General features: G+C 36.2%; 2 protein-coding genes across 2 annotated transcripts in view; both read right to left on the bottom strand.

Annotated features, from left to right (window-relative positions):
* The window catches only part of LOC145676072 (23 kDa integral membrane protein-like), a 55,202-nt gene extending 47,515 nt beyond the window's left edge, over positions 1–7,687 (bottom strand). The window contains exon 1 of the mRNA XM_081746937.1: positions 7,531–7,687. Within this exon, the coding sequence (XP_081603063.1) occupies positions 7,531–7,590 (60 nt within the window). The 5' untranslated portion in view covers positions 7,591–7,687. The remainder of the gene's footprint in view (positions 1–7,530) is intronic.
* Positions 7,688–11,673: 3,986 nt separating this feature from the next.
* LOC145676145 (23 kDa integral membrane protein-like) overlaps positions 11,674–17,386 on the bottom strand; it is a 59,111-nt gene continuing 53,398 nt past the window's right edge. The window contains exon 5 of the mRNA XM_081747052.1: positions 11,674–11,796. Within this exon, the coding sequence (XP_081603178.1) occupies positions 11,734–11,796 (63 nt within the window). The 3' untranslated portion in view covers positions 11,674–11,733. The remainder of the gene's footprint in view (positions 11,797–17,386) is intronic.

Below are 17,386 nucleotides of genomic sequence, written 5' to 3'. Positions count from 1 at the left end.
AAACACCCTGTATATCAATATACGAGGATCAGTCATAAAGTTTCCAGAATGTTGTTGTAGTTTTGGCATTTGTGAAGCAATCACAATGGATCTTGTACAGTACAGTCGTTAGGTTGCCTAAATATGAATTTGAGAACTATTAGCACGTCATGCAAACAATGTACAAGTAATATACCTGAACAAAGGAATGTCTGATGATCAGTTGGCACAATGTCACAGATCGAGTAACGCGCAAACGTGAAGTTCATGTGCAAATTGCGAAATCTGCTTCAGAAACTTTGATGGCCTTTAAAAAAAACAGTTTAGCACCATGAGATATTTGGCTCTTAACACAGCTAAAAATGGGCCTTTTCCGTTTCGCCAACGTAGAAATCAAAACCAACGCGAAGTCTGAACCTCGGAAGATACCAAAAAGAGGCCTTTTGTCGGTGTTTCCATGAACAAGTGAGTGTGTTCCGGAGACGCCATCTTTGAATCCGATTAAGTAAATGTGTACATATATTGTCGTAATAAAGAGCTACAACTGAATTCCGGGAGCTTTCTGACTCCCCCTCGCACATAGGTTTGTATATACATATACTGTACGTCGGTTCATAACCTTAAGTTTGACAAGCAACAAGAAATAAAATCGAAGCAGAAGACCTTTATGTATTGTATTATCAATAATTCAGTAACACTTTTAACTTGAGTTTATTACTTTTCTTTTTTTTACTTTGTTGCCATACACACAAATTACTCATATTAAGGATTGATTTTATTATATATTCTTTTATCGATGTGTCCTTGAAGTTTTCTTTCTTTGCTCTACCAAACCGCAGCCAAGCCAAAAAGGGGAAGAGTAATGTGTTTCGTTTTCTCTGTACTTCTGTACTGTATATACACACGTTACGTTTATAAAATTGTTTACTTTTCTCTAGAACATAAAAAGGTTAATAGAAGCTGGTGAAGGAAATATTGGTCACATAAAATTCAACACAGTGAACGTAAATATTGTTAAAAATGCATAATCAAATGTCAGTAAAAACATTCTATGTGGTGTGTCAAATAGAATGACTCGGTAGAGGATTCTTCAACTGCATTAGAAACATTTTATTCTGTACAATAAAAATAAATACACAATTTCGTTTTTTTTAAAAAAAAAACAGTTGTTTTAAATAAACATAACGGATTTCATGCAGTCAGTGATTTTGATAGACCCGTAATTATGAATGTGTCCTAAAATCCTCCCTTAGGTGATCGTGATACCCAATCAGGGCACACACAGGAGTACCTCCTAAAACGATATTAATAAACCATGTAGATCACTCTCGTGCCTGACAAGCACCTTGGATATTATTAAACTGAGATATGACAACGCTGTTTTGACATAATCTGAGTGACGTTTGAAGGCTAGCCAACGTAACATTTTCTTCTTAATATTTATTACATATTAATAAACAGTTTTGAAATCTTATAAGATTTATGTTTAGTTGTGTAAACTGTCATAAATTGTAAAATTAAATTATAGTTAAATTTCCTTTATGTGTAAAGAATTTTTATTTGTATTCGTACGATAAAATTTATGTTAAAAGTTTCAAGTATTGGCGGTAAGCCCGTAAACCGTCTTTGTTAATTATAAACAGCAGTTGTTTATATGAAGGTTATATGACCCGCTAGAGCAATGTATAAGCGCTAGAGGGCGTATCATCTTGGTGTGTGCTCAGAGAAAGTAGGGGCTCGTCAGTGACAGTCTTAGAGTGCACATAATATTCCCGTAGTATAATACGGTCAAATGGGATTTTCTTCACATATACACTACATATACATCTCTCTTCTTTGTACATTTACTCGTACATACATTTTCTTCATCCTTTACATTTTTCTTTCTTTATTATATATTTCTCATTTTTCTCACCTTTCTAATCCTGTCTTTTTGTATACTTAACCCTCTTTCACTGTCTGAACTTCTTTCTCGATTTTGACCTTTTCCCAATTTTGGCGTTTTCTTTTTCTGATTGTGACCTTCACTTTTGGGCAATTGGTTTTTATGTGAAAAATCCTCCTTATGAGGTATACATCGAACAATATTACACTTGTAGCCTACATGAATTGTGTCCGAGGCAGCTTATAACAGTTATTGGTTTTGGAGAAGAAGAAGAAGAAGAAAAGTAACCTTTGGAAAAAACGAGAATTGTGGAGGATTGGTCTATACTTACTTTGTCTTCATTCGTGACTTATTCGGCAAAATCTGCGAATTCAATGCATTCTTAGTTTTCCATATTTTAAATTTCCTTCCCTTTTCACAGATTACAAACAAAAGATTGCACAAATTGCTTCCTCTATCATGCTGGGTGTCTGTATGAGTTCTTATATGCCCTAGGTTTCGAATGCACCTAAGAGATTGCCAGATTGAAGATAGGTTTATTAATGCCAAGTTTCTCATATGAGTTCCTTGGATGTCTCCTCTACGTTCTACCATTAAGAGCAGATTTATAAATACGGGGTTAAACTTTTAACAACAGTCTCTCCCGTATAGTGATGGAACGGATCACGAACTACGTGACTTTTAACTTGGAATCAAACCCATTAGCTACTCACCAGACCCGAACAGACCACGTGTGACCATCTTCATACACATGAAAAGTATGTGTGAAGCAGCTGATGCACAAATATATATATATATATATATATATATATATATATATATATATATATATATATATATATATATATATATATATATATATATATATTTGAAAGCATGATTCTCCTCTTTTTTCTCAGTAAAAAAAATCAACTGAACACTAACTACAAGGTCCACAGAGTTACAGTTTTTTTTTTTTTTCCCTTATGAGTGATCGTCATAATTTACTCAAATGTACCTGCAAAATTTGTCATGTAAAAGATGCCGTTGAGACCAAACAATGCTGTGTTAAATATATGAACATAGGAATTTCTATTCATTCCTCGCTTAGGCTTCCATAGGCCAATGAAGGTGATGTGGTTTTAACAGCTCAAATGCGAATACAGGATCTTTTATAGGAATGTTATGAAGGGGAATAGAACAAGTACCTGTTTTCTGTTTTCTGATAAAACTGAGGATAGGAATGGATACTTTGTACATGTGTATCTATAGCTGATTTTTGTTGGTTCTGTAAAAATGAGGGATAGATTGGGGTCATAATGAATTCCTGGAAGTAGATAGAATTTCCCTTCATGTTTTTGCTTATTTTGCATATCACCGTAACGATATTGTGATAGTTTGGAGAAAACTTCTTTGACGCTACCGATAAAACTGAGTACTTCTCTTGTCACAAGTGTCGAAGTATTTTTCTACGTAATTGTCCGAATGTTATCATTATGTGTAAGATAAACATAGGCATCATCCTATGTGACGTGACGACGACATTCTTCCATTTTGACTCTCCCAAGTGTCTTTCGTACAGTTTGCGGAAGTTTGTCTTCCGTTCAGCTGTGTGCAATGGAAGAGGATTATGAAATCGTGAAGGTTAAGTCTGACAGTGGATTGCACCATATTTAATCTCTGGGCTATGTCACGTTGGCTGGGATGGTGGTTTCTGCTGGGTTGCCTGTCGATGAATTTCGCCTCAGGAGATTCTTTCACTTGTAATCTCGATCGGGCCAACGACATTTTGTTGGCAAATGTCTCCACCTGGGGATAATTTGTGCTTTTGTGGTCAAGATATTTTTCTTTACGTGTGGTCACTTTGATGGATGACCCAACGTTGTTTTGGAATTCAATTGTACGAAAAAAATGTGTTTGGGAAAGAGCTATGATGTGCCCTTTCCAACAGGACGGTAGCCAGCCCAAAAATGTAGGGGGGCCCGGCTGAAGTTAGGGGGGGCGATCCAACCGTATTATAGTTCGTCACCATATTATAGTTCATTTGCAAGCCTACCGTGAAAATTCTAGGGGAGGGCAGCAAACATTTAGGGGGGATAGACACCCCTGGATACGGGCCTGCTTTCCAATGACCTTTATTTTTCGGCGGCACTCCACTAGCACCAACACGACACACTAGAACTTCCAAGCTGAGACATATCGATAATGACGCCAATTTCATGTTTTTGATGCAACTACATACGTTTCACCAGAGTTGCTAAATAGATCAGACAAACTCACCAACCTTCTGAAAAGCTGTCTACGAGATAACAGTTAAGAATGAGAAGGTCTAAGTAAAGTGTTGTGATCTCTGGGGAAAGTTTTTATCTGTTTCTATTGAAAGAGCGCTTGTTTCATCTCTTTTCGTGGGCAAGCCGAGTCCGAAAAATCAGACTTTTTTTCACAAATCAGATCATTGAAGATTCTAGCTTATATTAAACGTTGCTAGGTGAGGCAGGCGTTACGAGAAAGGATAGAGCAGTCAGAAACAAATACAATTTTCAAAACGGAACGAGTCTCTCATCTTTCGTATTTATTCTGTTTTTTAAGGTTTTTTTTTTTTTTTTTTTTTTTTTTAGGTTGAGGTTATTTCTTGCATTTTTTTCTGTTTCCTTCGCATGGATGTTGCATCCCTGGACTCGTGCTCAGTTAACCCATTTCAGAGGCGGCTCGTGAAAGAAGTCACACTGGTTATAAATTAAAGTTTTACCATTCCAAACTAAGGGGGAAAAGTTATTTAATGTACACAACAATTAGTACATTAGAAGAGTTTTCTTCTTTTAGTTTGAACTTAAAAAAGCTTTAACTTTGTCCAATGTAATTTCTTTAATTAAGCCGCCCCTGGCCCTGAATAATTATGGCTTCATTAGGCAGTTGTTCGATTGTACACATCAATTAACACTATCGTTCCTGGGTTTATCTGGCAAATTCCAGCTTCCTGCTGTCAGTTTAGTGCAATTTTAAGGGATGTGTAGTAGAGAATAAGGTAGGCATGGAAAATACATGGCAAATAAATATTTAAACATTCTTATATTTTAAGATGAATACATTTACTGGTATTATTTCGGTAGAATTGATCAAATATTCAGAGCTGATCTTCCGGCTTTAGGAAGTGCGGGGTCCAATTGGGTACAATTTTGGTCGAATCCCAAGCTCCAAGTTAACTTGCAATGTTGCTGTTTGTACTTGTCAAGCCGAGGGTATATTACACTCTAGCGCGGGGCCCAATTGGAAGCACTCGGTCCAATCGGCGTAAGGGCGATCCTGACACAATTACAGAGTTAGACTCTGGCCTTTTCTGCTTGCAATAAGTTACCCCAAGTTCTACTCGACCTTCGGATCGAAAGTGTTAATATTTCTCTGATTATAAAAGAACTCTAAATTCTTAATATATCGAGTGTTCTAAAAATGGTGCCCACGGACTACAGAGAACTATTCTACAAGTCAAAATAAAGCTAACCGCGAAAATAGTGGCGGATCCAAGGGGGGCTATAGCCCCCCTTGACGCTCAAATATACACAGGATAAAATGGGCTTCAATCCTGCTTTACACTGGATAAAACGGCAAAATATGGTTCAGCCCCTCCCTTGATCATATCCTGGATTCGCCCCTGTAATATATATGTATATAATTGTATATCTTTTGGGTCCTCGTCTATAGACACGAATTGCACTATGTGGCAACATCACAGATAAAGAACCAATAGAGTAGATCTACCAATCCAATCAAATAGTTACACCGATTCCTTCAGATAGCACTTATGTTAGATTTGATACACGTTGACACTAGCACCATCTGTTAGTGTAACTGTTTGATGGATTCGTAGACCAAAGGTAATGGTTTTAAATAATTATGCAACGTTGCCAGATAGTGGAACGTTTGATTCCCTATAGCAGTTGAAAGAGTCACGGAGAGTATACCAGTATATGATATTTTATCTTTATTTTGGCCTGAAGCATAACACACTGTTGTCCATGGTCGCCATTTTTTTGAAAAGAATACCCGATATATTTATATACATATAAAACAAAACTTTTGTTGACATTAGTAGTAAGGCACCAATAGGGTTGCCAACTCTGGAAAATAAAAAAACGGCACCCCTTCAAAATTCGCTATGAAATAGGTCTAAGTGTGAAGTACCTCTGTTCAGACCCATCCAAGGGAAGAAAATGCACTATCGTGAACAAAAGTGCATTAGCACCTGTATTCTGCATATCCTTAGTATATTCACTAATAAGCTTAATAGATACATCTTATATATAAAAGAGAACGCACAAATCCTTTGTTCCCTCATCACGCTAATACGGCTGAACCAATTTCTTTCATTTTTGGGGGGTTATTAGGATTTGGACCCTAGATGGTTTTTATCATATCACTTTAATTTTCAATTACCAGCGTCTTGAGATAATTGACCATTCAAGTGTCCATAACGTACAAATCCTTTGTTAGTTCATCATAGGTAAAAATAAACGTATTTATATGCAACCCGCATGACCGTGTCACTCGGCGGGTTAACATAAATGACAGGCGATATAATGTTAACATTTACTGCAATCTACTATGGTTTTTATCATATCACTTGAAAGCGAAAAAGTAAAAATTATCTAATTAACAAGGTTTATTGCGTTCCGGGGTGACCCCAGCGAAGCGGGTCGGCGGGTTAACATAAATGACAGGCGATATAATGTTAACATTTACTGCAATCTACTATGGTTTTTATCATATCACTTGAAAGCGAAAAAGTAAAAATTATCTAATTAACAAGGTTTATTGCGTTCCGGGGTGACCCCAGCGAAGCGGGGTGAACGCTGCTAGTTGTGCTATAAACGAGAAACTGAAATCGGCATTGATCATTTTATTGTATTTATCAGTAACTGCCAATTCTCTAAAATTATCCAAATGAACAAAAATATACAGAGTGGCCCAAAAGTAGGTATACTGATAAAATATGACATTGTAGTTTGTTAAAATAATGAATTTATTTTCTTCGATCAGTTCCCAGTTTAAGATATAAGTGAAAAGAATTTAATAACAAATGATAAAGGAACTAATTCAATACCTATATGGATAACAATAAATAAATAATATAAATGTCATGAGCTGATCAGTACAGGACTGTATACCTACTTTTGGGCCACCCTGTATTCATCTTTACGTGACAATTTTGGATTTGGAAATGAAACTTACTCTTTAAACTTATTCTTCAACTACAGGAAATTGCTTTAAGAAGTTCTTTTTCATTCTCAATAAATGTATAAAATTCCTTACAACTAAATTTCAAATTTTCCTTGATATCATCCCTGTCATCTCTTTTAAAATTGTTTAAACAGATGAACGAAATATATTAATCGTTGATAGATGGTGAAAGGTGACAGTTTTGGATTTACAGAAAGAAAGTTACTTAAAAAAAAAAAAAAAAAAACTAGACTTCGAACTCGATGAAATTGCTTCGAACTAAATACAAATGTAAAAAAAAAAAAAAAAAAAAAAGGCGGTCATAAAGGGGCTGGTAAGAAGTTTGTACCGGTCACCGGCTTTAATCAAAATAACAGCAATATTTCCGGCCATGCCGGCGAAAAATCAGCCAATTGGCAACTCTGAGCACCAAATGGAAAGTATGGAGTAATAAAACGAAAAAATACACTCACCACAAAAAAGAAATTAAATATGAAAAGCATTAATTTCACGAACGACACTGCAAAACCCATCTTGTATCACTGCAGCTACTAGAAGAAATAAATTATTAAACACACAACTAGTATCCCGAACAGACTTGACTCTTATGTTATCAAAGCCTATTTAACTAATGGTCTATGTACAGTATAATCCTGAGAAAGACATACATAACGCGTTTATCTATATCTTATCAATTGGGTGGGGCTGTCATTGAGGTATCACAATCTGGTTGACGAACACAAAACATTCAGTTTCTTCCATATAAGAAGGATGCGTTTCTCGATAACACGTATTATGTAATATTTTATTGGTAGAATCTTATCTATTTGTTCCGTAAATGAACACGGTGTACGAAAAGTACCTGTAACCAACGATATCGAAATACCAAATTAATAATCTTTGTAGCAAATAAACGCAACTATTAACAAAAGGCATTGTTTTGAGCCAGGGTCGTAACTTGTTTGGGGGCAGCAGGGCAATTGTCCCGCAGGGAAACTCTCCGCCGGTCGAGGGGGCCCATTTTAAGACAAAATTTTCAAACTCCTTGTACGATACGAACATGAAATTATAAATGAAGAATCAAACAGGTTCACTGTATTACATAAACAAAACAGCACACAAAACGTAAATAAAACAGAAATGAGTCGTGAGCACATTTCAGTAAAAAAAAAAAAAAAATGTCAATTAGAGGTCCTAGAAATAATATTTATTCGTATGGCTTTGAGATTTGTCAATATTGTCCCCTTAATTAATTTGTCATGAATGGAACGGGCGCAGAGACGTAACTAACGGCCCCGCAGGCCTTGCCGTGCAGGAGGTCCCAAGGCTCCGGGGTCCCACAAAGAGTACGATGGAAAGAGGGGCCCAAGAAAGAGAAACAATTCTTTCTAGGGGCAAAATATGCATATTAATGGTTGCTCCCCCCAGGAAAAAATCTAAGTTACGGCGCGGTTTTGAGTCACATAATGGGTGCCCGCAGAGCTGAGGTAATAGAACCGAGTCCCCGTCCTATATATTTGTGACATTTTTCAAACACCATTTATTGATAATAATGAATTTCAATATAAAATTAAAACGCTTGAGCTTCTATGGTAATTTAAGCTACTTGAGCTTACTGTTACCAAATGGGAACATCGTTAACTAAAGCAGTGATACCAACCGGAACGCTATAAAAATCCCATCTCAAGAGGCAAAACATTCCATTTTGCATCTTAATTTCTCACGTTGTATTATAATTATTTTTAAAAAATGTGAAAATGAACTTAGGTATGTCGCGTATTAGTTTTCTGGGTAAATAATTAATACATTTTTAAAATCTACATCTATAAAATCACTTGTGAGTAGCTATTTTCCTTAGTCAACAACGAGTATATTTTGTTGTGTTGGCAGAAATGCAGTTCACATCTATGTATCACCATCTTATACTGAGCCGAACGATACTATAGTGCTGCCAAAATGTCTTGAGCCGTGGCAAAAATGTGAACTAAAGCTCACACCCTCGAGACACCCACGCGTTGAGCCAATAAGGGTTCAGTTGTTGCTAAGCGAGAGATCCTTAACCAAAGGGAGTGGAATTCCTTCAGCCGATAGCAGCGCTTGGAAGGGAAGACTAGGTGTCAAGTCTATGTGGTATATCTTTAGGAAAGTTTTGTTCTCCACACATTTCATATGGAACGTTTGCAACTTTATTGATTCCCGTTTGATAATTTACTTTCATTTGTTCACTGTTTTGCTTTGTTTCCTTTTTTCTTCAAATGTCAGAGCACAAATTTCGTTTCTTGGTAGCCTACTTGATTTTTAAGAATCATATATGATTAAGTCGATCCATATCAGCATGGATTTCACCGATGACAAAGAAAAGATTTCAGAGTAAAAGTTGACAGAGGAGTTATTGATGACTAATTATATCTACTTCCCGCTAGTAAAGAATTTCGCTGGTGAATGAAAAATTCCATTATGTTTCCAATTTTGACGAAAATTCCTTTCTTCCCATTCCCGAATAATTAACGTCAAAAAATCCCTCAAAATGAGATTTTTCCCACGCGTTGGCATCACTGAACTAATGCACTGTCCGAATTCGGAAGCTGACTTCATTATCTCGATTTGGTCTTCAACTCTAATTGGAGACCATTAATATTATACTAGCAAACCCGCACGTCCGCAAGCGCAGGACTCTATTGTTGTCTGAATGATTGACTATGATACAAAATTAAAAATATTTATGGCTAGGAAAGTAGTTTTAATAACACGTTAATAATATGTTTAATTAAGAATTCCTCAATAATTACTCTAATTTAAGAGGCACACCGATTTCGCTGGGTTAAATTAAGGAAAAATAGAAATATGTTCCATTTTTACTATTACTAAAGCGCACTTTGATATTGGTCATTTTCGGTGATTTTTACCACCAAGGCTGAGACCTGCACGGTAGAAGTTTTGAGCTCAAGCAGAAGTCCAGCCCGGGTAGTGATATAAACCGGCTTAGCTCGGTTCAACTGAGCGAACAGCTCGAGCTGGCTAGATTGAGATGAGTCACCGACTCGACTCAGGTTAGCCATCGCCTCGAGCCGTTGACAACCCTAAACCCGTGCCGAGCACTTTTGAACATGTTTGGCCGGCGTCCTATAACTTTTAACAATTTTTGGCTCGAGCCCGGATACGTCTTCCTCCGGAACTCAAACCCAGAATCTCGTGAATGATGTCCTTGCCTCCGAGACTTCAAGACTACCGAGGTCAGCAGTCAACTAGTTTTTGTATTCAATACAAACCGCCTATCTTCCATGTTTATACATGATGTTTAATAATAATATAAATTGTAGTAGTAGTAAGTATTATTGATAATAATTATATTGTCTATGTAGGGTACTTGAAGAAACTACACAGATCATTTGGCTCGATTTGCCTCGACTCGAGCTTCAATGAAAACTCGCTCGTGCCCATCCCTACTCCCAGACCAGAACTGCATGTATACCTATGTCAAAAAGAGTCACAAACATAGCCATTTTCAATTTGGATCTGTTTTTTTTTTTTTTTTTTTTTTTTTTTTTTTTTTTTTTTTTTTTTTTTTGACAGACACCGCTATTAATATATAGATATTACATTTAGTAAAAACAATGATTTTTTTCTAGTAATATCTTCCATAATTATTTCCATCGGGCCAAAGAACGTGTGAATAAAGTGAATCCTTATGAAATGGCTGGTGAAAGAAGAATGTAGGATATTTGATTTGATATTCAGTTTTTAGACTCCCTTTTGAGCTGCAAGGCTATATAAGACGTGGACCTATAGCTTAATGTGGAATCCGAACTACACGAGATCCCGCTGGGAATCGAACCCGGGTTTCCCCACACGCCAAAGGCGCGTACGCTAACTGCTTTGCCACGAGTAAGCTCCGAATGTGGGGGAAAAAACCTGAAAAAACTCACGAATACGATGTTGACCTTCAAGAAACTCACATGATCAGGGATGAAATCCAGGGGTGGATCTAGCCCGGGGTGAAGAGGCGTAGGATCCCCAGTAATTTGGGTGACAAGCTATTATTTATATATTTTTTGAAAGTTTATAGTAAACTCATGATATACCTATCATAGTCTGGCTTCTGGACCCCCCCCCCTTTTTACCTTCTAGGTCCGCCACTAATCAAACCATTGACCTTTTGTACCAGAAGTCACTATTCTATCACTAAACTTCCATTACCCCATTAAATACACAGACAATTCTAAAACAACCATATTTCGTCAAGTAGCGAAAGCAGTTAATAAGAAAAGGAATGTAAAGAGAAAAAAACTAAGTTTAGTTTAAACGACTTAAAATTATTCCCTCAATAGTTAGGTATTGAATTTATTGTATCCACTGAAAAGGGTTACCAAAAAACAAATATTTTTTTAAGATTCAAAATATTTTTATTCGTTAATAAAATATATATATATGTATAATAATATGACATATGGATTTATATACATACAAAAGTGTTTTCTCTTTTCACAATAATATGATCACATGAGAAATGTTGTACTGCATGTAAAATATGTGAAAAAATATTTGTACAAATTTACACCAAACAGACAACAAGATTACTTGTATAATTGTGAATGTGAATAGTTTTTTTTTTTCCCCTTTTTCATTATGTGTGTGTGTTTGTTTTTCACATGAAATCTTCGTTGCACATTTTTCTTTCACAGTCTTTCTCCTTTCTTGATTTCTGATGATAAGCAACAGGCAAATATAATTCCAAACAGCTGAAAAGGAAATACATAAATAAAATTATTATTAGAAAATCCACAGGACACAATTATACAATTGAGGAATTGTTCTGCGGTTCAGGAATAATTATGAAGTGTTATTAAGAATAATACAATAAAAAGAAAGCAATGAACTGATATATCAGGAAAACACGTAATAGTGCCATGTGTACACTACGTGAATTAGTTTGGTTTCAGTAGACATAATCTCCCAATACTGAAACTGGAAGTTGTAGTCTACTTTTATCACTTTTAATAGAGAATTAAGAATGGAGTCGGAATGTATAGGGTGTTTTAAAATGAGTATAAAGGTTTTAAGACCTAGTACAATTAAGTTACAATTGTAAATAATACACCATATGAAATAGCACACACACACACACACACGCGAGCATGCACTGTTGTCTCTGTGTGCCGTTAGAAAGCGCTTGTAGCAAAGATGGCGAGTAGTGAGCAGAAAGCTTTTTGTGTTTAACATTTTGCAAAGACTGAATCTGTAGTTACAGTGCAGCCGTCTGTGTGGGTATTTTAAGGAGTCGCTTACAACTATGTCATTATCATTTACAGTTGATACAAGCCTACAGACTACAGTTTACGTGCCAACGTTGCAAATAAAATCTTGCTGCATAACGATTAAGATTTTCTGAATATGTCGTTTTCAGTGACGAATCAACATTTCATCTAAGTGGCGATGTAAACAGTCACAATGTGCGCATCTGGGGGTCAGTAAATCTCTTCGTCGAGATGGTACAGTTCCAACGAGACTCCTCTAAATTGAATGTGTTTTATGCCATATCCCGGCGGGCCTTCTCGCCTAACGACTCGATGTGTGCTGTGAGACAAATGGTGCTCGCATTGAACACTTGTAGCAAAAGCTGAGTTGCTTTTTTCATTTGATGATTTTATTTATAATTGTACGTTAAATTAAATGTAATAAGTACTACAAAGCCTTAAAATCCCAATTTCATATTCATTTTGAAGCACCCTATATTCTTGTGATACTTAAAATTGATTGGAGGGAACTGGTTCTCGCTATCTTTTATCGTTTTTGACTTTACAGTGATCAACGTTAAAACCGGAAATGGGTTGATTCCTACCACTTCTAGTGAATGGATCACCTCCATTAACGAACTCAATTACTAAGTTTAGAAGACCCAAAATTATAATTGGAGAACATCTGCTGAAAGAGAGGCAGGAATTACGTTACTTAACAGCATAAAATAACAAGCATATAATAGATGCAAACAATATGTACAATTCAGTGGCTCCGCGTAGCGTTGTCGTTAAAGTCTTATTTTGGTGTGAGTAATCCCGGTCGGAACTCTCGATCGAAAAGCGTAAAACCTTTACCAGGATAGCCATACTGAGTTAACGTTTTCTGGGTTTTCCTCATTCACACGAGGAAATGCCGCGATGTCAGTGCCGAATTGGCCACACTGGCTACTTGGCGATTGCGAAGAGCCCGAGACACGAGGGGCCCTGCAGAGATCACGATGCGCAGAACCTATAGGCCTTGGTTGAATTTTCGCGATCGCCAATGCTTCCTTGAGCCTTCCTACCAAAACGTTTGCGGAAGTTTTAAGTTCGTCTTTCCGACAGAAGTCTTCTCGGGTTGCTGGTATCAGTACGGACGGCCCCGTCAGCCAGTAAAACTTCGTACTTAGCAACCCGAGAACCCGTACTTAGCCCCTGTCATCTTTTTTGTACTACTTATTTATTCAATACAGAAAATATGATTTTGTCACTTATTATATTTTGCAACTGACGTGTTAAGTTTATATATATATATATATATATATATATATATATATATATATGCCAACTACAGGTGTTTCCATTTTTCTAATCACCATCTGTATATGGGGGCCTTTAAGGACCTGCGCCAAGGGCCCTCAACTTGGCCAGTCCGACACTGCGGGATGTTACCTAACATAGTCTTAGGCCGCTTCCACACATACATGACGGGTTAACATGGCCATAAATGACAAACCACAGAACTTTAATTCTCAAACGTGAAATTAGTTTCGTAAATCAGTTCAAAATAGAAGAACAATTTGAGTACAGTTTTCAGTAAACTAAAAAAGAAGATAACTTTCTGTATGTTCCAGCTATACCACTGTTATTCCCAAAATAAATTTTTACCAAAACTGAAAGAACTTTTGTCACTGACTGTACAATTCAGTATAGATGGCCACATTCAAGGTAAAACAAAAGCTTTTTAACCAAGAAGGTTAACATGAACTCAAGCAAAGGCTGATTAAAACATATGTATGGAATGTGGACTTGTATATGGCTATGGAACATGGATCCCAGAAGGGGAGGAAAAACAATGAATAGAAGGCTTCGAAATGTGGTCCTATATTGAGATGTGTGGATAAGGTATGAAATGAAGAGTATTAGAAATGACACAAGAAAACTGAAAACTATTTCGAATGAGACATAGAGAAATCGTTCTATCTGCAAGGAAGAAAGTAACAGAAGAAAAAATACAGAGCGGAAAAACGTAATTGAAATATATGTACAAAATAAATAATATATACAGGCGAGGATCTAAGGGGGCTATAGGGGCCATAGCTCCCCTTGACGCTTAGGTATACACTGGATAAAATGGCCTTCAATCTGTTTTACATTGGATAAAGCGGCAAACTATGGTTTAGCCCCACCCTTGATCATATCCTGGATCCGCCACTGTATATATATATATAATGAAAATGACTATGTTTGTGACTTAACTCTTGAACCACATGACTGATCTCGATCAAATTTTCAGCATTCATGAGGTTCGGGTCTGAGATTGTTTTTATCATTGCGCTTTGATAGTGCAACTTAAGGAAGGGGATAGCAATCTTAAAAATGATCAAAAATGAACGATATTAGTGTCGAGTTAATAATTTTCGGGGTCACTGAGAGAAACAGTGACACTTCCGATGCCGTTTAAATCCAAATTCAGCCGTTTATGTCCAAAATGAAACTTATTCTCCCCGTGCGAAGAACGGATATTCTGCCAGTGACTCAAAATAAGCCCTCTTAAAACTACCCGAGTTTCACGAAATACACCTTGTACCTTCTTTGTCTTGTACCTTCTTTGAGGGTTTCCTATTACTTGTATTTGTATTTGTATTTATTTTCTTTTGTATGAACTTACAAGTACGAGGAATGTCCTCAAGTAAGTGTAACATGCGTCATATGTACAAAAAATTTACATGAGTAAAATAAAGTAATATTACCTTGTCATGATATTTACGTACTCCTCAATCGTATAACAAGAATTTTCTAATAGAAATAATTTTAACTTTTGTCTGAACCTTTTAGGGATGCGCACGAGACAAGATTTGTGGCTGTCTCGTCTCGAAAATGTGCTGTAAAAGTGATGTCTCGACTCGAAAAATGTATATTTCTCTATTGGAAGAGCCGTGTCTCGACTCGAATTTTATCAGGAAAATCCTGTCTCGACTCGTCTCGTGTGCATCCCTAGAACCTTTTCATATTTGCTTCATACTTTATATCAATAGGCAACATGTTGTACAACTTAACACCACCATAACTTACACTTTTTTGATACATTGCTGACCGGTGATTACACAAATGAAAATCATTCTTATTTCGCGTATTATGATTATGTACATCCTTATTTGTTACGAATGCCGATGACTGTTCTTTCAAATACAAAAAGAGACGATACAAATATAAACTATCCAGAGGTAGTATATTGACCTCCTTAAACAAATGTCTACAAGAAAAATTCGGCTTCTTATCACAAAGTATTCTTATGGCTTTCTTCTGAATTTTGAAAACATTAAATCTCTGACTTGAATTTCCCCAGAACATGATACCATATTGCAAGATAGAGTTAAAACACGAATGGTACAAGGTTTTAGCTAATTTTAAATTTATCTTCTTTCTAATAATCCTTAGTGCATAACATATTCTATTTAATTTATTAATAACTGACTCTATATGAAATTCCCATGTCAGGTTATGATCTATAGTAAGACCTAAAAACGAACAGTGTGTTGTATAGTTAATTTTATTTTGGTTCAGATATAGGTTAGGGTATATTGGTTTACTGCACTTGTTATGAAAATTTATAGCAATGGATTTTTCAACATTAACAAAAAGATTATTGTTCTTCATCCAAAGAGATACTTCATTTAATGTTTGCCTAGCATTCTGTTCCAATAATTTTTCATTTTTTCCACTCACTAGCAGAGTGGTATCGTCAGCGAAAAGGGTAACATCTGCCGAAGATATGCTTTTCTCAAAATCATTAATATATAAAAGGAAGAGCAATGGCCCTAGAATAGATCCTTGTGGAATTCCGTGTTTTATATATAATTCATCTGATAAATAGCTTTCTACAATGTTATTATTCTTATGCGTTATTTCTACGACGTGCCTACGATTTTTTAAGTACGAACCAAACCAGTCCCTTACTTTACCACGTATTCCACAGTTCTCCAGTTTGTTCAAAAGTAAACTGTGTTGTACTGTATCGAAAGCTTTAGACAAATCAAGAAAGATTCCTATACAGTTTTCTTTCTTATCTACAATATTTCTTACTTTCTCAATGAAATTAAATATTGCCGTATTACTGAACCATATTGCTTTTGATTTAAACTTAGATACGAAATCGATTCGAATGAAGCATGGCATTTGTGTTATTTGACGTTTCGAATTACACCCATTGCTTGGAGTTGTTTTTAAGTGAACCTTCCTCCAACTTGAAAATAATAAAATAAAAATAATGCTGGTTTTCAATCAATTGTTTAAAAACAAACTGTATGACCTATAGTAACAAATCCCAATACTATGTGAGCCAATACGAAATACAAGGTACTATAATACAGAAAGTTGACACAATCAAGGATTTAGGTGTAACATTTGACAGGTCATTACACTTTAGTGATCATATAGGCCTACAGAACATATGTAAATGAAGCAAGAAAAATATTTTTTACCTGTTTAATCAATTGCCTGCTTTCTGTCAGTCAGATAGTTATGTACTCTCGTATAAATTACTGGTAAGATCAAAACTTTGGAACAGCCTAACAAATACTCTCATGAACAACCTTGAAATGGCGCAGAAGTGTTTTTTTTTTTTGATGCTTTAAGTTCATCATCATAGGTATTCTTTATTGGCAGGTCACTTGCCGCAGCTCCACGGTCCTCCGCTAACCTTTTCGTCTTCACGTATGATCTTTCTGTTTTAATATCATCCATTAATTGTAGTCTCCTTCGCCCCCTCCTTCTCTTCCCGCCACCATACCTTCTAGGACGTCGCTCATGATACAATCTCTTCTTAGGTAATATCCCAACCAGTTTCTCTTCCTCCTCCTAATAATATTTAAAAGTGTTCTTTTCTCACCCACCATTTTTAACACTCTCTCATTCGTTTTGCGCTCAACCCAACTAATTCTTTCCATTCTTCTCCACAGCCACATTTCGAAGGCTTCCAGTCGATTTTCATCACCTTTACGTAATGTCCACGTTTCCGCCCCATACAGTACAACACTCCACACGAAGCATTTTATGAGTCTTTTCCTCAACTCTTTATTCAAGGTCCCACAAAACAGACTTTTCTTCCTCC

This window comes from Thermobia domestica, chromosome 18, assembly GCF_964235325.1.
Source record: "Thermobia domestica chromosome 18, izTheDome1.hap1.1, whole genome shotgun sequence".
Lineage (NCBI taxonomy): Eukaryota > Metazoa > Arthropoda > Insecta > Zygentoma > Lepismatidae > Thermobia > Thermobia domestica.
Note: the sequence above shows the minus strand (reverse complement) of the source record. Positions and strands in the feature narration are given on the sequence as shown.